Source organism: Ranitomeya imitator, chromosome 1 (genome assembly GCF_032444005.1).
Source record: "Ranitomeya imitator isolate aRanImi1 chromosome 1, aRanImi1.pri, whole genome shotgun sequence".
Classification (NCBI taxonomy): Eukaryota; Metazoa; Chordata; class Amphibia; order Anura; family Dendrobatidae; genus Ranitomeya; species Ranitomeya imitator.
Window position 1 is genome coordinate 361,495,538 of NC_091282.1, and position 23,021 is coordinate 361,518,558.

The 23,021-nt window shown below is 42.6% G+C and overlaps 1 protein-coding gene across 1 annotated transcript in view; it reads left to right on the forward strand.

Moving 5' to 3' along the window:
- The window catches only part of LOC138672790 (uncharacterized), a 67,277-nt gene extending 44,477 nt beyond the window's left edge, over positions 1–22,800 (forward strand). The window contains exons 5-7 of the mRNA XM_069761161.1: positions 10,550–10,663; positions 14,506–14,537; positions 20,674–22,800. Coding sequence (XP_069617262.1) covers positions 10,550–10,663; positions 14,506–14,537; positions 20,674–21,105 — 578 coding nt within the window. The 3' untranslated portion in view covers positions 21,106–22,800. The remainder of the gene's footprint in view (positions 1–10,549; positions 10,664–14,505; positions 14,538–20,673) is intronic.
- Positions 22,801–23,021: the final 221 nt, after the last annotated feature.

Sequence of the window (23,021 nt, forward strand, 5' to 3'; positions counted from 1 at the left end):
ATCTGAAATTTGTATGAAAATTATTTTTTGCTTTTTCTCCATTTTCTGAGACCCATAGCGTTATTATTTTTCACGATATGTGATTTTGTTAAGGCATTTTTTTATTGCACCCTGAGTTGACGTTTTACTGATACCATCTGGGGTAGGATATGTAACACCCCAGGTAGCCGGTTGTTACAGTGGCATTGCTTTCCTCACAAGGAGAGTGATGTCATGCTTGGAAGCAGGGAAGGATCCCTTTAACAGGTAATCAGCACATACAACACTATTCTGACCCCAGGCCAGAAGGGGGAACTGCTAGGCAGTTGCTAGACAGTTGGGGAGAGTTAGTCAGTTCGTGAGAAAAGAGCGACGAGTAAGGCTGGGTTCATACTGTGTTTTAGGCGTCCGTTAGACGGACTACGTTACACTGCGGCATAACGCGGTGTAATGCAGTCCGTTAACGCCGCCATTGAGTCCAATGCCGGACGCATCGCTAGCGCATGCCCATAATGGACGTGTGCTAGTGATGTGCTGTCATTGAGTGACGGACCCTGGGACGCGGGCTGCAGCGTTTACGGGTCCGTCACTGCTAGCGCAGATAGAGCATCTGCTAGCTCTAGCTGCGCTAGCGCGATGTCATGTCGGCACTTGCGTTAACAGCAGCCCATTAACGTATGTGTTGAACGGGCTGCTGTTAACGCAATGTGAACCCGGCCTAAGGAAGGAAAGTTGGGGCCATGCAGACGAGTGATTCTGCAGCCCCTGAGAAGGATAAACAGAACAGAGCAACTTATAAAGAGGCTGAAAGGCAAAAGAGGCAAAAGCGAAGTTAAGGCCAGGGGAGGATAGCTGCGATTAAGCTACCTCCCTACAAAGCGCAAACACCGGTGGCCGGACGACCAAGGTTGTGAGGGGCTCTAAGACTCACAGCGAAAACTGGCAGGACAGCTGGACTACACGTCACTTGCCCGCCCTAACACCTGAAGACACAGTGGCGCATAGAGTCTGGGTCATGATAGAGATTCTTTAAAAAGGCTCGAGCCACCTGTCATACGGGTTAGTGTCCCACTTACACGAAGGACAGAAAACACGTGAGGACCTTGTTAGATAAGGCAGCAAGGAACTACACCACAGCACTAGAGGGAAGGCTTCTAAGCCCACCTGGCGACTACCAACTTGCTTCCAAGCTGGCCGGATCCTGCCTGTACCTGTGATCTGGTGCCCTGGACTGTGGCTGCTTTGAACCAAGTAAAGAAGTAAAGATACTGCAACTTTGTGTCCTCCATTTATTTTCTGCATCACCTACCACCAGTCCCTACAACAGCGGGAGCCCTGGGGACCCAGCTTCACCTGTGGGAAGCCATACCATCCCTGCTGCCATAACATCACTCCAGTGGACCCCTTTAAGCAGCGTCAGTCCCCACTGACCGAATACCACAGGTGACGTCACGAACTTGCTTTATTTCAAAAACCCCTTTAAAGACCCTCCCTTTTACTTGGGCGCCCAAGGCCACGAACCGGGTCACCGCCGCCGTGACACACCTCCCTTTAAGTACCAGAACTGGTACCGAGTACCCCACGGCCCTGGTGGGTGTTCCAGATACTTGTTCTTAATGGTGATGGCGTTAAGACCCCTGTAATCTATGCATGGATGTAGTTCTCCTTTCTTCTTCGACACGAAGAAGAACCCTACTCCTGCAGGTGACACTGACTTCCCAATGAATCCTCTTGCCAGATTCCCCTGGATGTACTGAGTCATTGCCTCCATCTCTGGGAGAGATAGTGGATACACTTGACCCCGGGGAGGCTGAGCACCAGGCAAGAGGTCAATAGGACAGTCATAGGGGTGGTGAGGCGGAAGGGTCTTCGCAGCCTTCTTGGAGAACACATCCACATAGGGCCAATAGTGCTTGGGGAGAGAGGAAAGATCTGCGGGTACCTCTCTAGTAGCAACCTGAATGCACTCCCTCAGACATCTGCCCTCACAGGAGTCACTCCATCCCAAAATTTTCCCTGTGGACCACTCTATATGTGAGGAGTGGTACCGCAACCAGGGTATCCCTAACAGGATCACATCAATTCCCTTGGGAATGACAAGCAGGGAGATTATTTCCTGATGGGAGACTGACATAGAAAGGGTAAATGGGATGGTTTGATGTGTTATCTGTGATGGCAGTGTCGACCCGTTTACCACTCGTACAGTCACTGGTTTGGAGAGCATCACCAGGGGTATTGCGTGCCGTTGGGCGAAGGCAGACGACATGAAGTTTCCCTCTGCCCCAGAATCCACGCAAAGCTCTACCGTATGAGTGGATGAGCCTATGGTTATTGTCCCCTTGAAGGACAGATTGGAGGAAAATGCCACTGTGTCTAGTGAACCACCTCCTAAGGTCACTAAACGGGGATGTTTTCCCGACCGCTGAGGACATCTGGAGGCAAGATGTCCTGACTGCTAGTAGACATGACAGACTTTGAGTGCACGAGCGGTCTGGGACTTGGATCCCACTCGTGACAGCTCCATAGCCTCATGTGGCTTGGATGACTGGACTAGAGATTCCAGAGGTTTGGCGAAGGTGGGAGTCAGCCGAAACTTCTGTTTTAACTGGGCTCCCTCCAACCTTCGCTCGTTAACATTAAAGGTCGATGCGAGTTGATACCGCTATTAGCTCCTCCAGTGTGGCAGGAATCTCCATTGTGGCCAAAGCGTCCTTCACATGGTAAGTGGGTGTGAGTGAGTGGATGGGTAGCCAGTGTAATGACTGGCACAAGGTAGAGACATCAGAATAACAGTTGGTGAGGAATATGATCCTAGCTGCAGCATTCAGGACAGATTGGAGAGGGAAGAGTTTGGTAAGAGGGAGGCCGATTAGAAGAGAGTTACAATAGTCCAGACAAGAATGAATAAGAGAAACAGTAAGAGTTTTTGCAGATTCAAAAGTAAGAAAAGTTCAAATTCTAGAAATGTTTTTGAGGTGCAGATAACAAGAATGAGCCAGTGATCGGATGTGGGGGGGTGAAAGAAAGCTTGGAATCAAGTATGACCCTAAGGCAGCGGGCATGTTGCTGCGGAGTAATGGTGGAACCACACATGGAGATGGCAATGTAACCAGTAGTAACCAGATGCACAGTGTCAGCTTGAGCCAGACGCTGGGACCGACGTCTCTGCTGAGCAGGCTTCTCTGCTGCTGGGGAAGACTGGTGGAAAGCCTGCAGAGATGCGAAAACATCACTATTTACCAATAATTTTTCTGGTTCTGCTTTTGGCGTGTGTCATATGAACGTTTCCACATGACGGTGTGGAGATGCTCAGTGACACTTTTGTGGTGGTGTTGTCACATCCTCTCATTGCGGGTAGCCAAGTTGCTCTGTTGCTCAGGAGCAGTCAGAAGAATCTGAGACCGCAGCAGAAGAGGGAACAGGAGGAGGCTCAGATCTGTCATTCTTTTCAAGGTATGCACTCCACCACTACAGCTCGTGCTTTGAATTCAGATGTCTCGTCATGCCGGTGGTGCTCAGGTTCAGAATATTTATGCCTCACTTTAGGCTCTGATGGCACAGCATGCAAACCACTTGTCTCATGTCGGCAGCTCTTTGCCTCAAGAAATACCATGCCACGGGACTCCTTTGAGCTGGTTTTGGTGTGCTCAGTTCGTTGGCGCGGTGGGCAGTAGCAACCGACGTACTGGATAGGAGGCGGCTGCTGTAGTTTTGCACTCCGCTGCCTATTTTGCTGTGCAGCTGGGACAGCGTCAGCACTTCCTCTTCCTCACACTACGCATGTCGTATGGATGGACTTCACTTCATGTGAGGTCTAGGACCTTATCATCCCCCGCATCATCTTCCGCCCACTCCTCACTCTTGCCCTTTTTGCCGGCTTGCACACTACAGAAAGACAGAAAGCAGCAGTTGGCATCTGTGTTTCATCATCTTCATCAGAAATGTGCTGCTTGGTCTGCTGACCACGTGCACTTACTCTCCCTCATACTCATCCTCAAACTGAACAGGTGGCTATGCATCAGTGCACTCAATCACTTCCACTTGTTGGGCAGGGCCAGGTAGATGGCCAACAGAACCACGACCAGCAGAGTCATCAAAAAGCAAAAGTGACTGCTTCATGACTTCGGGCTCAGACTGCATGACTGATTTGCAAGGGTGTGAAGTGGAAGACATATGCTTTTAGCAGTGGACAAGGCAAAGGAACTGGAAGCACTATCAGCCATCCAATCTAAAAGCACTTCAATATTTTCTGGCCTTGCAATTCGTCCAGCGGTACTCGGGCCTACGAAATTACAAGAATGTAAGGTCCTTCATTTGGGTTTGAAGCAGGCTCAGAAACATCATCTACACCACCACCAGCAGCAACATGACCATGTCCATCCACTATTTGATGTCCTCTTCATTTTTTCCACACCCAAAAAGTGAACAGTAGAGAAGAGAAAGTTCACAGCAGATTTTTAAACTCTTAGGATGCTCTGCACCAGGCTGTGTTAGGGTACTCCACACCAGGCTGTTAGGGAACTCTGCACCAGGCTGTTATTGTACTCTGCACCAGGCTGTATTATGGAACTTGGCACCAAGCTGCATTATGGAACTCTGCACCAGGCCGTATTAGGGCACTCTACACCAGGCTCTGTTAGGGTAATCTGCACCAGGCTATGTTACAGCACTCTGCATCAGGCTCTGTTAGGGTACTCTGCACCAAGGTCTATTATGGCATTCTGCATTTGTCTCTGCAAGAATACCAGGATCAGAATAGAATGGCGATGCCACTCGTGATCTGTCATTTATACAGCTTACATGATGCGCCAGTCAATTCTAGCCATGTCAACATGGGTTTTTTTTAATCAAAATCCCTGATATGTGATTTTAAAGTTAGCCATGTATAGATATAGTTTTATGAAAATGTTTGGGCACCCCTATTAATCTTAAGCTTAATGTTTTATAAAAATAGGTTTTTTTTGCAACAGCTATTTCCGTTTCATATATCTAATAACTGTTGGACACAGTAATGCTTCTGCCTTGAAATGAGGTTTATTGTACTAACAGAAAATGTGCAATCTGCATTCAAACAAAATTTGACAGGTGCATAAGTATGAACACCCTTATCATTTTCTTGTTTTAAATACTCCTAGCTACTTTTTACTGACTTACTAAAGCACTTTTTTGGTTTTCTAACCTCATTGAGCTTTGAACTTCATAGCCAGGTGTATGCAATCATGAGAAAAGCTACTTAACCTTCATCAGGCTGCATAATTTTACAACGTTAACAGGCTGCAGAGGTACAATTGTAACTTCATATATATTTTCTTGAAATTTGGCCAATATATTCTGGACCAAAACTGCAGAGATGTCACGAAATTTCAGCCCTCTACGGCTTTTCGAAAAAAAAAGTTATTGCAATTTTAAAACGGAATAGTTACAATTGTACCTACTCAGCCGGACGAAGGTTAAAGTGGCCACTTGCAAGTTGTTCTCCTGTTTGAATCTCCTCTGAAGAGTGGCATCATGGGCTCCTCAAAACAACTGTCTAATGATCTGAAAACAAAGATTATTCAACATAGTTGTTCAGGGGAAGGATACAAAAAGCTGTTTCCGAGATTTAACCTGTCAATTTCTACTGTGAGGAACATAGTAAGGAAATGGAAGAACACAGGTACAGGTCTTGTTAAGGCCAGAAGTGGCAGGCCAAGAAAAACATCAGAAAGGCAGAGAAGAAGAATGGTGAGATCAGTCAAGGACAATCCTCAGATCACCTCCAGAGAGCTGCAGCATCAACTTGCTGCAGATGGTGTCACTGTGCATCGGTCAACTATACAACGCACTTTGCACAAGGAGAAGCTGTATGGGAGAGTGATGCGAAAGAAGCCGTTTCTGCAAGCACGCCACAAACAGAGTCGGCTGAGGTATGCAAAAGCACATTTGGAGAAGCCAATTTCTTTTTGGAAGAAGGTCCTGTGGACTGATGAAACCAAGATTGAGTTGTTTGGTCATACAAAAAGGCGTTATGCATGGCGGCCAAAAAACACAGCATCCCAAGAAAAACACTTGCTACCCACAGTAAAATTTGGTGGAGGTTCCATCATGCTTTGGGGCTGTGTGGCCAATGCTGGCACTGGGAATCTTGTTAAAGTTGAGGGACGCATGGATTCCTCTCAGTATCAGCAGATTCTTGACAATAATGTTCATGAATCAGTCACAAAGTTGAAGTTACGCAGGCGATGGATCTTTCAGCAAGACAATGATCCAAAACACCGCTCCAAATCTACTCAGGCATTCATGCAGAGGAACAATTACACTGTTCTGGAATGGCCATCCCAGTCCCCAGACCTGAATATCATTAAACATCTGTGGGATCATTTGAAGAGGGCTGTCCATGCTCGGCGACCATCAAACTTAACTGAACTGGAATTGTTTTGTAAAGAGGAATGGTCAAAAGTACCTTCATCCAGGATCCAGGAACTCATTAAAAGCTACAGGCAGTGACTAGAGGCTGTTATTTTTGCAAAAGGAGGATCTACTAAATATTAATGTCACTTTTCTGGTGGGGTGCCCATACTTATGCACCTGTCAAATTTTGTTTGAATGCAGATTGCACATTTTCAGTTAGTACAATAAACCTCATTTCAAGGCAGAAACATTACTGTGTCCAACAGTTATTAGATATATGAAACTGAAATAGCTGTTGCAAAAAAAAAACAATTTTTATAAAACATTAAGCTTAAGATTAATAGGGGTGCCCACATTTTTTCATATTACTGTATGTTTAACATTTCCCAATCTGGCCAATTTCCTTATTTTTCATCTTAATTTTATCCTTTCCTTCTTCCAAGAGCCATCATTTGTTTTTATTTCTCTTTTCACATAGACGTTTGAGGGCTTGTTTATGATGATAAGTCACTTCTCATGGACAAGCCGTGAGTCAAGATAGTCAATTAGTCTGAGGCAGAAATCCATGAGGGCATGTCATAAACAGAGGGAAGAGACAAATGGGTAGTCAGGCAATGGTCCAAGGTCAAAATACCAGGAGGATAGCGAATCAGAGTGAAGGGGTTAAACAGACGGAGGCTCAGAATAAGGTTCAAGGTCAGGCAATGAAAGATCATCAAGTAAAACAAGGCACAGAGAAAATGAACTACACTTAGCTGAAACTACGCTTGGCAGAGATCTGGGACTAAAAGCTCAACTAAGTAGCTGGGAAATCACCTAGGACAGGGAACACCTGGAGACAGTCCAGCTCCTCTCATTCTCAGATTGGATGGCCGAGCTGTCAGTCTAAACACTGACAGCTCAGCATGCCCCTGCACCTGACTAGACACTGAGCTGTCAATCAAAGTACTCACAGCTTCAGCATGCCCCTGTACCGGATTGGAACCATTATTAACTATATCCCAGACACACTGAGGGTTGGAATCATGACATAGTTTTTTGCAGGACAAGTTGTAATTTTGAATGACATTCATTTTACCCTATAATGTACTGGAAAACAGGAAAAAATTCCAAGTGTAGTGAAATTACGGAAAAAAAACTCAGTTCTGACACTGTTTTATCGGCATTGTATTTACAGCGTACATTATGTGGCAAAATGAGCTTGTAAAATGATTATCCTCATGAGTACAATTGCAGTTATATCAAACTTATCTAGTTTTTCATTATTTTAGTGTTGAAAAGAAAAATACGAAATATAAAAAAAAAAATGTTTTGATTTCGTCACCATTTTCCAAAACCCTAAATGCTTTTATTTCTTGCAGGGTGAGACATAATTTTTATTGACACAATTTTGGGATAGATTTGACATTTTGCTTGCTTCTTATTGAATTTTATGCAGCATTGCAGCGCCCAAAAAAATGATTTTTGACCATTGAATTTTTTCTGTTTTCAGTGCTTAGCGATCACGTTAATTATTTTTATATTTTAATAGATCAGACTTTGTATACTAGGTGATAACACATATGTGAATTTGTATTATCTTTATTTTTAACTGAGGAAAAGGGGGTGATTTTAACTTGTATTGTTTTTATTTTTTAAAAAGATTTTTGCTACTTTTTACTGTATTAGTCCTCTTAGGGGACTTGAACCAGCAATTGACTGATCACTTGTAACATAGTAACATAGTAACATAGTTAGTAAGGCCGAAAAAAGACATTTGTCCATCCAGTTCAGCCTATATTCCATCATAATAAATCCCCAGATCTACGTCCTTCTACAGAACCTAATAATTGTATGATACAATATTGTTCTGCTCCAGGAAGACATCCAGGCCTCTCTTGAACCCCTCGACTGAGTTCGCCATCACCACCTCCTCAGGCAAGCAATTCCAGATTCTCACTGCCCTAACAGTAAAGAATCCTCTTCTATGTTGGTGGAAAAACCTTCTCTCCTCCAGACGCAAAGAATGCCCCCTTGTGCCCGTCACCTTCCTTGGTATAAACAGATCCTCAGCGAGATATTTGTATTGTCCCCTTATATACTTATACATGGTTATTAGATCGCCCCTCAGTCGTCTTTTTTCTAGACTAAATAATCCTAATTTCGCTAATCTATCTGGGTATTGTAGTTCTCCCATCCCCTTTATTAATTTTGTTGCCCTCCTTTGTACTCTCTCTAGTTCCATTATATCCTTCCTGAGCACCGGTGCCCAAAACTGGCACTGTGTAATATGCACAACAATGCCACAGAATTGCTGCAAATAGTAAAATGATGAACTCTAATGAACCTCAGCTATAGGCTGGGTTTTAAATCAGCTATGTGATGCCAGACATGGAGTTCTTCAACAGGCCCTGGCTGTCAATCAACTCATTGGTGCCCCTTGATGAGATTGCATCATGGAAGCGTCAATGGGTACAAGTTAGTGGAAATAAAATCACACCGTGCTCAGATGACACCTGCCGCGGTCCGATTTTCAAGGACTGACAGAATGGAGATGATGGAGGCATATTTTTTATTCTTTTCTTCATCTGAGAAAATCATATCACACTTTGATCACACTCTGACCAAACTCTGATCAGAGTTTGATTAGGTTGTGATTATCATAATCGGCCCAATTCTCTTAGATAAGAGAAAATATGGTCGTGTGGCTCTAGCCAAGCATAGCAATTACCTGAAGGTATGGGTGGAGCTCACCCCGTGAGCACACTCCATACACTCATTATCAATTTGTTCTGTACATATCCCCTCCTGCCATGGCCAATTTTCATTGCTTCACTTTTCTTATTCCAAGAGCAATAACTTTTTACTTTCTCTTAAAATAGCCATGTAAGGCTACGCTCACATTTGCGTTGTTGGGCGCATGGACATGGGGGGCACATGGACATGCTCCGGTATGTGTTGTATTGCGTTTTACGACGCATGCCTCAATTTGACGCACCAGACAGGGCGCGGAAGACGCTACTTGTAGCATTTTCCCTGCGCCAAAATTCAAGAACATTACTAGTTTATGGCAACACATGCGTCAAAAAACGCAGCATTGTGTTTTGCGTTGTTGGTTGCGTCGACGACGCTGTGCCCAACAACGCAAATGTGAACGTAGCCTTAGGGTTGGTTTTTTTGGAAGACAAGTTGTAGTTTTGAAGGACACCATCCAATTTACCATACAATATACTGTAAAACAGAAAAAAAATTCAAAGTGAGGTGAAATAATTTTCTGCTGCAAATCGTGAATGTGTACACCTCTACTGTGTCCCCTATTCATTATAAGTCCTCGATAGCATCACAATGAATTGTGGGGTTGGTGAAGACACTATCGGGGTCTTATAGTGAATTGGCAGTAGGGGATGATGCTACCAAGTGCTTGGCATCCTCCACCACCTCTCTATTCATTACAAGTTCCTGATAGTGTCTACTCCGACTCCACAATTCAGTATGACTCTTTAAATCCATGTTAAATGTCCTCCTCCCCCTCCACTTATTTATTAAGAGACCCTGTAGTCCCTCTATCACCCCTTAATCCCATCCCAACCCTTTCCTCCTTGTCCTCTCTCCGTGTATTCAGAAAAAAAGACACTTTCACCTTTCCGACCATTCGCCTTCGACATAGCTGCATTTTTTGCTCTTGCCAGGAAATGTATAAATTACACAGGCACACTCTGCATGCTGGTGTCATCAAGCCGCGCACTCCTATGTCACAGAGAAGGCACCGAGCAGGAAGCTGAGGATGAGATCCTGCAGCAGCAGAGCTGCAGAAGTGTTCCCTACCCGGCATGCTATCTTTTATGAAGGCAATCTGTTAATGGGCCCCCCAGAGCCTCAGGTTCTGAGTGACTAGCCAGATTGCCTTCATTATTAACCGCTCTGCAAGCTCCACCTTCACCGCCAGTTCCTGATTCAGCTGCATCGGCTAATTGTCCACCCCTACCAGAAGGTCAGACCCCCGGAACATTTTGAAATTAATAAGTACAGAATTTTGGATATAAAACAAAATTAATGATAATTAACTTTTATTTGTGAATTTTGTCTTTCATTTAACATGTAAAATGTTCTGTTATTTTTTTGTAAATGTTGTTTAAATATATTCTGCAATAAATTTAAGTATTAACATATAATTTTATATAGTCAATTATTTGTTCTATAGATTCAAGCACTGATAATGGTTCCACACCATCTTGGATACATTATATCACAGGAGGAATTGTCATTTTCTGTGTGTCCTTAATATCATGCCTACTTTACAAGAGAGCACAGAGAAGTAAGTTTATTCAAATAACCAAGTAGGGTTTTTACTTGAGCAGCTTGATGGACCATTTCCACCATTGTAATAATTTTGAGTTCTTTATCTTTGAACAGTAAGAAATGTACAAGATTGAAGACTATATATATATATATATATATATAAATAAGTAAAATAATGTGTTATTAATGTAGTGTTAGCAATGCTTTCTATAAAGCATATAAAGTATATATTAATCAATAGATCTTGGAATGATAATAATTTCCACAATTGGATGTGTTCAAATAAAATGTTCCTGTGCTGAGATAATCTTATAAATGTGCCCCTGCTGTGTACTGTGTAATGGCTGTGTCTGACTGTACAGGGACGTGGTCTGATCATACCACATCTCCTGGGCAGGGGAGGAAGTAAAAGAGAGTATACAGACCGGACAGCACGGGATTGCAAATGTTGTATATACACAAACATAAGAATACAGCAGCACCTTGCATGCGCCAAGATGTATGCAAACATTGAATATATTAAATTTGGACTGAATTAACTATAAAAAATAAACTTATAAAAGGACAGTCCTTAGCACACAATTTGGCGAATTTGTGAGAACCCAACAGCCACGAAAAGGCATACCTCTCATTAATGAGATCCTAAACCTAATATTTATCAACGATGCCACTCCCTGGTTAGGCCTCTTTCACACTTCCGTCTTTCATCTGCCGTCATAATGCGTTGTTTTGTGAAAAAAAACGGATCCTGCGATTTTGCCCGCAGGATGCGTTTTTTTTCTCATAGACTTGTATTAGCGACGGATTGGCCACACGTTTCATCCATCGTGCACTGGATCTGTCGTAAAATTGCTGTCCATCAGGCAGAGAAAACGCACTGGGGAACGTTTTTTCTGCACGTCAGAAAATGGTCCAGCGACGAATCCTGCGCTGCCCGTCGTTGGCCATAATGGAAGCCTTTGGGCGCAGGATCCGTTGCTGACTGTGAAAAGCAGGAATCCAGCGATGTATGCCGTCTTTTCAAACTGAGCATGCGCGGCAGAATTTCCCATCAGGGAAATTCTCTCTCGCTCGCTCTCTCTCTCTCGTTACTATTGATGCTGACTATGCAGCATCAATAGTAAAAAGATATAATGTTAAAAAAATCGCAATATTCTCACCTTCCGGCATCCCGCGCAGCATAACCGATGCTCGTAATGCCTTGCAAAATTACCCCATGTCGTCGCGGTCTCGCGAGACCATGGAGTCATCAGAGGTGATTGTAACACAAGGCGTTACTGGGAACACCAGCTGCCAGGAGCATCACGAGCATCGGTAAGGCTGCGCGGGATGCCGAAAGGTGAGAATATTGCGATTTTTTATTTTGTTTTTATTTTTAACATGGGTTGTGTTATGTATGCATTTTCACAGTGGAAAACCGCTGCGAAGACACATACACAACAGGTGCACATTGCCTCGATGGGTCTGTCAGAAAAACAGGCCCAGTGCACCCGTTTATTACAATCTGCACAGGATCCGTCATTTCAACATTTTGATGGATCCTGTGCAGATTGTAAAAATGGAAGTGTGAAAGAGGCCTTAAAAGTCTACAAATTTAATGGACAGGCCAGACCCAGCACCAATTAGAAACAGCCTTCGTCTGATGGGAGGAGTGATAGAACAGAATAGCCAACATCTCTGAACAGAATAAAGCAAATATGAACAGATGCAAGCCGCTATGACTGCATAATATGAAAGTAAAACTTGATGATAGTAGGCACCACCAAAAGTATTTTATGGATCTACCTAAAGCATGCTGTATTGGAAATGCAAGCGAACTAGATAAAAGAGTATGCATAATAATAATAAGAGTCAAGTAACTGTACTAACTTCAACATGCACAGATAGACCAAATATTAAAAATATTTAAAAGAGCCCAATGGCTGTGAAAGTACACAACCCAAAACAACCTTTATATGGCTGAAACGGACCCTCCCTGTGACCAAAATATGTACAAATAGTTGATTAATAATGTGTACAAATTATTAATTAAACGCAAAGGCAAACCAAAAAGTTAGCGTTATAACGAAACCTATGCAATAACAAGTACCATATCATATTGGGTAGCTTCTGTCATGATCCGTTCCAGGGTTTAATCCTGTCTGCCCTTTTTACGGGCAGATCATGTCAAGGGTTAACTTTGCTCTGCCTCATTCTGGGTTCAGGTTTGCTATTTAGCTCCTATGCATCCTGCTAGCGGTGTCAGCTATAGTTCTGCCTTCGGCGTGTGAACCTGACTCTGGTAGCTCTTGATTTGTCCTGCTGTGATCCCTGACTTGCCCCGTGTCTGTTGACTCCCTCTGTCTGCCCGTTTCCCAGCGTTTCCATTTTGTTGATTTGATTCTCTGGTTTCTGACTTGGCTTGTATTCGGACTCACGTCTGTCTTCTGTCTTTGTCTTATCCGCTTCTGACCATTGCTGAACCTCCTGACTTGTTCCTGACCACGTGTACTGCTGATACCTTTGGTACTTCTGCCTCTGATTGTTTTTTTGACTCGGCTTGTCTGACCACTCTCTCGCCACTTGGTGGTGCCTGTGCTGCTGCTCTGTGGTGCTACTCTGTGTACAGTCTCACTTCCCTCTCAAGCTCCCTATGGTGGAGGTTGCGCTATACTGCACTGCAGCAGCATGACAGTTTTTTATTATGGTGATCTTTGTACATGCAACTCATTTTTCTAGTTGGCTTGGATTGCATAACATGCAAACACATACCTAACACGTCTATCGATCTTCTGATTTCCATAATTCCACGACTCTTCCTCTTTGGTGCTGCAATTTCAATGTTGAGGTGTTAGATACATCATAAAATTGAACATATCTTTTCTATTTTTTGTAGCCTATACTTGAACTTTCTGAAGAAAATACTTGCTTCATGAAGTCTTGATGACCATATGTCACTACTGTGTAATATTTCCTTCGGTTGTAAGCATTTAACCTTACAATCATAGTGTCCATTTTTCTGTGACAATAAAGCAATAGTAATGTACAGGACTTCACAGATAGTGAACGATCTAACATGGGAAAGGTAGTTTTTACAACATTTTTCAAAATGTACCATAATCCAAATTTAGAAAAATTAATTGTCATGATATCTGGAAAACGTAAGCATTCTACAATGCAAGCTGTTCACTCACAAGAAGAGCGTCATCTGCTTTTGATTTGAATGTACCATATTTTTCAGCGTATAAGACGACTGGGCATATAAGACGACCCACAACTTTTTGGGGGTCATCTTATACACTGGGTGTCATCTTAAATGGCGTGTGCAGGGACCTGTCCCGGATGGTTCCCAGTGTCTGGAGGAGAGGAGACTCTCCTTCAGGCCTTGGGATCCATATTCCTGTAAAAATAAAGAATAAAAATAAAAAATATGGATATACTTACCTTCCAACGGCCCCTGGAGTTCACCCGCCTCTCCGCGATGCATGCGGTGGCTTCCGTTCCCTGGGATGCATTGCGCGCCACGGAGGATCTTTGTGATGTCGCGGTTGTATGACTCCGGGGACTGTCGGAAGGTAAGTATATCCATATTTTTTATTTTTATTCTTTTTTTTACAGGAATATGGATCCCACTGCCTGAAGGAGAGTCTCCTCTCCTCCAGACCCTGGGAAACATCCGGGACCGCTCCCTGCACCATATGCAGTGACTTCAGAGCTCCACACATGCCGTACCCGCCGTGTAAGACGACCACCGACTTTTGAGAAGATTTTCAGGGGTTAAAAAGTCATCTAATACGCTGGAAAATACGGTAGTTATTAACATTGCCACATCATATAATTTATGTTTCATGTAAGATTATTACTGTTCTCTCTTTCCAGGTAGAAGTCCAAATAGAGCCTCCGAAAATCATGTAAGTACCTTAAAGGATTTGTGCTTTTTCATCTAATGTCCCTGTTTGCAGTTTGGTGTTAAAAATCCCACACTTTACTCACCTTCCACGAGTCCACCAGCGAGTTTTCGCCATTGCTCCCGGTGTCTGACATTGACTGTGACGTTGGCATCCCATTGACAACACGGCAGTGAATCAGGGAGCTCAGTGACCCTGAATGGCGCATTCCATCTACACTGACAGAGCCACTGAGCTGAATAATTGTCTGTCCAGATAGTGTCAGTGCCAAAGCCAATGACAGACGCTGGCAGTAGAGGCAGAGAATCACCGTTGAACCTCGGGAAAGTGAGTACAGTGCAGTTTGTTTTTGTGAATTTGTAATGTATTTCCTCTTCATTTACATGGTGATTCATAGGCCACTCACATCAATAAATTACAGAGTTGACTATTTGCATATGTAACGTCATTTGATTCAATACAACTAACCTTATCTTGGACTAGATTATGCATGCTGCAATTTTATCCCCACATCCCAACAATCTGTGCAGAGAATTCGTCATGTGCATTAGCATATTGACTTACATTGGTCTTTGTGTAGACCATATGCGATCTGCTGTGCAAATGGATGATATACAGACAGATAACTGACCATAATTGCATTAATCAGAACTAGCTCTTTTATTTAGGATAGTCCAAGTTTTAGGCAGAGTCACACTACATTGAGATACGGCCGAGTCTCGCAGGTCTGGCACCGGCACTCTGGAGCGGAGCATGCAGCTCCATGTATTGCTATGCAGCCGCACGCTCCGCTCTGGAGTGCAAGTGCCAGAGCTTGGTTTTAACCTGCAAGACTCGGCCGTATCTCGCTGTAGTGTGTCTCCGGCTTACAGCTGCCTAATAAGCCTAATAAGCCTAAAAATAGTGAAGCTTGTAGCAAAAACTGGAATGATAATGAGCACAATAGTCTTATCTGGGTTAAAATGAGGAACAGAGCAGAGAAAATGCTCACTTGAAAAGGTTGTGAAAGTCCCCCCTATGTTAGTGAGTCGCCCGCCTTTCCCTCCAGACCAGAATTTATATATAGTGAAGCCGCCCATAAGCAGGATCAGAGCTCCCACTTCTGGCCTGTAGTGTGAACATGTTGTGTGCATTGTGATTACCTGATAAAAGGAATCCTTCATCGCTTCCAATCATAACATCACTCTCCCCGTGAAGAAAGCAATTCCACCATGACGATCAGGGCCCTGGGGCGTCACATTAGCCTGAAGAATTAGGCTGCAGCAGATCCACAAGACAGTATACCATATGGAGGTAAATCCACACTGCTGAAGGTATCTGATTTATCTTGACCTTTCTCCAGTTTTCATATAAATATAGTGAAGATGAAAAAGCTCTTAAATAACCTCTGAATCAGCTCTCGTCCAGACATCTGACAATCACATACCAGTTCTGTGTTTTTCACTAATGCAATACATACCCATTACAGCTTAGAGGGTTGTACATATGTTTGTTTTTTTGCCCATACAAATCTATGGGTCCATGAGAATCACAGAAAGCTTTAAACCGTGTGCTGTCCGACATTAACATTGTATTGGATAGGAGAAGCTTTGTTTTTATTTATTTTTTTCATTAATGAAAATTATTGATGAAATACTGATAGTAAAAACTGATACTGACCAAAAACTGATGAAACTCTATTCCAAAACACTGATGAGCAACAATCCGCATTTTCACATACTTTAAAAATCACTGACTGAGGCTTGCGGCCAAGTGTACATTGCATTTGTGGCCAAAGTTGGGCATAGTCATTCATGAGGGGTATTTCCAACAGGATCTGCTATCTAGATGAATGGATTGTTATTTTTTCTCCATACCATAAGGATCCATGGCAAAAATGTGGAACAGTATACAATTTTTCTGGCTCTCTGCACATGAAAACTCCATGTACTAGAGTTGAGTAATCAGTTAAATAACCAAAGTGCATATGCATGCCGTTCAGCCTGAAGCTACAAAAACTAACTCTTGACCTGTATCTAGTCAATGAGGAGCTATGGAAACATTGAAATATACGCTGGGAGGTTTTCACAGCATGTACTTCCAGCTAATTGCATGAACACAGTGTGCAAATTTCATGAACCACATGCACCATTTTAAATAATTTGGAGCATAAAACATCAATGAATACCAAAAAAAAAACAAAAAGAATAGTGACCTAATAAAAATCTGCAAATGATGAAGCAAGCCTTATGACCCCTATTCTTCAAAAGGAGAATTTTCATGTATACTGGAGACAGACACTCCTAATTGATTGATTTGGACAAGTGGCGTGTGCCTCCATGTGTAGCAGAGTGAATGCCGTCACTCATCATGTCCCACACCAGCTCTCCCACTTTGTCTGAACTAGGCAAAAATGACAGTGGAGCACGAAAAGTCTCAAAATTTTAGCACAGCGTCAAGCTTCCAAAACTTACAACTTTTCAAAGCTTTTTACTGGCATAACATCTTTATTGAATCATGCCCTTTGAGTTTTGTTTGTGTCTAGACAGGCTATACATTTTTTGACACTCACTTGTGAAATGTGAAGGAATATAAAGTTTGTTGAGGTCAGTTTTGGACAAAAAAAAAAACACTGCTGATTATTTTTAACTAGAAAAAGGCTTGATGCTATCGCATCGAAGTGTGGTGAAATTAACGTCCGCTATTCCCCATGCAGGCGCAGTAACAGCTGCATCATTACTGCGCATGCGCAGGTAGAGCGCACAGTTGTGGCTGTTACTGCGCATGCGCAGGAGTAGTGGGGACTACAGGCGCAGTTCGTGGCCTTATAACCACGACCTGTGCAAGTGACACTGCCACAGTACCTTATGGGATACGATGACAATGGCCGGAAGTCCCAACTGGCAATTATTGTATAGGACATGTTTAAAAAATAGTTAGTAGTTTGTGTTTCTGAAACAGACTACTTAATCCACCGCATATACAGAATTTAAGACATGTCATATTGAGTTCTTGCAGCCATCCCTAGAGGTGACAAAAGGATGTGTTCAAATGTGTTTTTTTCATGCATTTTTTTCTATATGAAAATTGTAGTCCATTGTCAGAAAATCACAGTACAAATTATGTGCTATGTTTGTGCATTTGTATGTGTATTCTTGGTGCTAATTCATTTTGACCTTAACTAAGAAAAACTGTCATAAAACACTGAAATAATTGACATGCTGCATTTTTTTAAACACTCACTAAAAAAATGCAAGAAAAAAATGAACTGTGTGAATGAAAATTTAGAAATCGTATTAATATTTCTGTTAAGCTATTTTCCCATGGATGAGTATTTGCATGCTTCCAAATTTTTACAAAATAGAAAGAGGTTGTCCAAACATGTGGCAAGTGCAAAATCTGGCAAGAGACATAACAACATGTGAGCCAGCAGCTGTGACCAGTGGTGAAAAGGTTACCACTAGTGTTGAGCATTCCGATACCGCAAGTATCGGGTATCGGCCGATACTTGCGGTATCGGAATTCCGATACCGAGATCCGATATTTTTGTGATATCGGGTATCGGTATCGGAAGTGTAAAATAAAGAATTAAAATAAAAAATATTGTTATATTCACCTCTCCGGCGGCCCCTGGACATCAGCGGGAGGATCCGGCGTCCGGCACGGCTTCTTTCTTCAAAATGCGCGCCTTCAGGACCTGTGGAATGACGTCCCGGCTTCTGATTGGTCGCGTGCCGCCCATGTGACCGCCACGCGACCAATCAGAAGCCGCGACGTCATTCCTCAGCTAAAGTCCTAGAATGAGCGCCTTCTAGGACCTGAGGAATGACGTCGCGGCTTCTGATTGGTCGCGTGGCGGTCACATGGGCGGCACGCGACCAATCAGAAGCCGGGACGTCATTCCACAGGTCCTGAAGGCGCGCATTTTGAAGAAAGAAGCCGTGCCGGACGCCGGATCCTCCCGCTGATGTCCAGGGGCCGCCGGAGAGGTGAATATAACAATATTTTTTATTTTAATTCTTTATTTTACACTTTAATATGGATCCCAGGGCCTGAAGGAGAGTTTCCTCTCCTTCAGACCCTGGGATCCATGAGGATACATTCCGATACTTGATGTCCCATTGACTTGTATTGGTATCGGATATCGGTATCGGCGATATCCGATATTTTTCGGGTATCGGCCGATACTATCCGATACCGATACTTTCAAGTATCGGACGGTATCGCTCAACACTAGTTACCACCTGTCACAAGCATAAACTGATAAGAGTACTACTCTCATCATCTTATGCCTGGTCTCACTGATAGCAGTGAGAGCAAGCGAGGCTGATGATAGTATTCATCAGCCAACACCTGTCAATAGTAATAAAATTATCAGTGAGATAATTAGTGCAGTGAGTGAGTATGTTACTGTACATGTATTTTTTGAATGAATAAATAAAAGAAAAAATGGCATGGGGTCCCCTCTATTCTTGATAAACAGCTGGCTGATAATCAAAATAGAGGTGTCTAGTGCCGTGTTTTAAAATTATTTCAATAAATAATTTAAAAAAAAATACCTGGGTCCCCCCTATTTTTGATAACCAGCCAAGTTAAAGCAGACAGCTGATATTATTAGACTGGGAAGGGACCGTGGACATTGACTCTCCACAGCCTAAAAATTGCAACCAGCAGCTGCCACACAAAAGGTGTGTCTATTAGATGTGCCAATTCTGGTGCTTTGCCATGCCTAGAGTACAAGTGTATAGAAATGCACTAGTATATATAGAGGATTTGACAGACTTCTCTGACCTTAGTTGGAATACATCGGATTCGATGGACTATGGCATACCTGATTTTTTTTCTTTTTTGTAAATAAAGTGGTGAACCAGGGAAAGTGTTGTGAAGTGTTTATTTAAGTAAAGTATTTTTTGTGTGTGTTTTTTTTTCTTCTGACTGGGTTAGTAATGGGGGAGTGATAAACACTGGAGATGGATAAACCAGAACGCTAAAGTTCGGTGTCCGTACATGAGCGCCGAACACAGACTTCTCCCAAAAATCTGTGTTATTGTTTGGGTTCGGCAGCCCCAAAAAAGCTTGTTGAAAGGCTGCAGTGCAGCCAATCAACAAGCTTTGCTTTTGGGGCACTTCCGGATCAACCACAGCCATATCAAGTATTGGTATAGCTATAACTGGCCACTGGCCAATATACTGTGTAAAAAAGAAAAGACATGGGTTCTCTTCTATTTTTGGTAACCAGAGCAGGCAAAACTGACAGCTGCGGGCTGCAGCCCCCAGCTATCAGATTTATCTTGGCTGATTATCAAAACTAAAGGGGTCCCCATGCTTTTTTTTTTAAATTATTTAAATAAATAAATAAAAAATGGTGTGGGGTCCCCCCATTTTTGATAACCAGTCAAGCTAAAGCAGCCAGTTGGGGTCTTGTATTCTTAGACTGGGAACGGGCCATGAATATTCCCCCCCCAGCCTAAAAAGAGCAGTTTGCCGCCGCCCCAGAAAAAGCAAATCTATAAGGCTAAGTTCACACTGCGTTAGTGCAGTCCGTTCAACACATCCGTTAAAAGGACTGCACTAACGCAAGTGCCGGCGCTTTCACAGCGCTGGCGCAGATGGAGCATTTGCTAGCTCCATCTGCGCTAGCAGTGATGGACCCGGAAACGCTGCAGCCCGCGTCTTGGGTCCACACTCAATGACGGCACATTGCTAGCGCACGCCCACAATGGGTGTGCGCTAGCGATGCGTCCGCCATTGACAGTAATGGCGGCCTTAACGGGCTACGTTACACTGGGTTATGCAGTGGTGTAACGTAGTCCGTTAAATGGGTCACACTAACGCAGTGTGAACCCAGCCTTAGATACACCAATTCTGGTGCTTTCTCTATTAAATCAGTAGAACAGTGACTTTATGCTCATACCTTTAGTTTAATATGCCAGATACTGATAACAGGTTTTCTTTAACAAAAAAGCCAACTCCAGAAAGAACCTAGCTGTAAGTGCAACTCTATCTTACAACACAAATCACTGTATAAACTTTTGCATTATATTATAAGCATACAGAAAGTAGAAATCTCTCAGCAGATTTAATGTATTTCGATAATCTCTTTTTAGCTAAATTGGCTAATTAAAATTATTCTCATTTTTTTCTTTTTTTTAATTAACAGTCAATATACCATAATTCAGGACATGATATTTCCCAAGAGCCTGTGAGAAATCTCTCTAAATCAGCATTGGTGCATAATCAGTTAATCAATCCAATTTATTCAATAATATTCCAAAATCCAACACCAGCAAGTGAACAACTTTTATCTATGGAAGCAAACACCATGATGACTGATCCAAGAGGTCATGTAGCTGAAGGTTTCCAGGCTTATTTGGAACCAGCCACTTTTTCCAAAGATCAAGAAACAGCTCACATCTATTCTGAAATTGGAACAGAGATGTACCCTAACAATAACAACCATCAACATCCGACCCCAAACTCCAAGGATTTTTCACTTAAGTTGTCGAATAGCACCCTGTATAGCACTGCACACGTCATTCCTCTGTTATCTTCTACTTCCGAAAGTAATATGATGGAACCGCCAAATCATTAAGCACCTAAACTTAATGCAACATAGCTTTGCTGGAATTTATGCTTTAAATCAGTAATTAAAGGAAACCTGCAACATTGGATAACGCTATTGACCTACAGATATAGAGTTAATTTGAAGATTAATAGCATATGGAAGGTGCCCTGCTGCAATACTGTAAGTGCGGCATGCGCAAGTACATTAACTTTAACTCCTGTGCTTTCCGTGAGGCAGCCGGGCTCCTTCCTATGCTAATAACCTGCACAATAACCCTAGACCTACAGATTAATACCATTATCCGATGTGTAAGGTTCCCTGTAAACACAATATTAAAGCAGTGAAAGCAAGTCTTGGCCTCTCCAAGTTTTTCTTTATTAACAGTATTGTAATAATAATAATAATCTTCATTTTTATATAGCGCTAACAGATTCCGCAGCGCTTTACAGCTTGCACATATTATCATCACTGTCCCCGATGGGGCTCACAATCTAAATTCCCTATCAGTATGTCTTTAGAATGTGGGAGGATACCGGAGTACCCGGAGGAAACCCACGCAAACACGGAGAGAACATACAAACTCTTTGCAGATGTTGTCCTTGGTGGGGTTTGGACCCGGGACTCCAGCGCTGCAAGGATGCAGCGCTAACCACTGTGCCACCGTGCTGCCGTGTATAATGTTAATGATTAGTTCCTTTAGTTGGATCAGATACCAGAATAATTTTAGTGCAATTTTCAAAGAAGAACTCTTTTTATAGAAAAAAAAAAAATTTCATTTTTAATAAACTTTTTTTTTAGAAAAGATAAATTGTATGACAAATAAAGCATTTCTATAATTTAAATTTGCTAATTTACTAAAATAAAGTGTTAGAATTATTCTGTTATTTTGTTCAGTATTGATGACTTTGTACAGTATATAGTACAGTTCACAATATACTCTGTGTGCACAATTATTAGGCAAGTGAGTATCCATTTTTCTGCATATTTTCCATCTTCAAGCTTGAATACTTATTGGATGAAGCAGATAAGGTAATGAGTATTTGTGTAATGAGGGAGCGCGTGGAGTAAGAATATCAACACCCTTTATCAAGGTCTGCAGAATTATTAGATAGCTTTTAGGGATGCTCGCATGCTCTGTGATACTCGGTTATCACTCAAGTATCCAGGTGCTCATTAGTCGGAGAGCAATTGGCGGTGCTCGAGTGAAAACTCACTGCTCCGCACCTTTGGCACCTGTTACACAGCCAATAAGCATGCAGGGATTTCCTGTGAGTCACTGCAATGCCGTAGCCATCTTAGTTGTGGCATTCCTGTGATTGGCTGGCCGTGTGACATAGGTTATAAAACGACAGGCGCCACATGGCTCTGCACACACACCATTGCACAGTTCTGTGACACTTCATATTGGAGGGAGAGAGTGCTTGTCAAGGCGTATGTGTGTACAGTATAACAAATCAGAATCCTGTGATGTTGATACTGGTGCAGAGGCTGAGCCATCATACTAACAGCCCTTATAAGAGCTAATCGTTTGCAGCACATATGATCTGCTTTTAGCCCCGGGAGTGAGAGAGAGTTGCAGGAGCAGGAAAAGTTTCAGAATTCAGCCTATAGACAAGGATTAGGCCTGTGCAGTCCATTGGCAAATATATAGCTGCATTTTTTTGTGGGGGCTCAAGAATTTCACACACAAAAATCGCTGAAACATTTTCCTTGGCTACATTTCTGAGCCATACACTATTCTATAGTGCGCTATAAATTTCTGTGATCTCTAGAACTGCTGAAAAGCTTGTAAAAATGTATAATAATAAATAATAATAATAAAAGCTCGTAAAAAAATTGTAGTCCTCTATTTCTCAGACATACAGTAATTCTTTACACAAAATCAGAGACACATGCTGCAAATGGGTATGTTGCACACCCTATCAAATGTGAATACAAAAGAA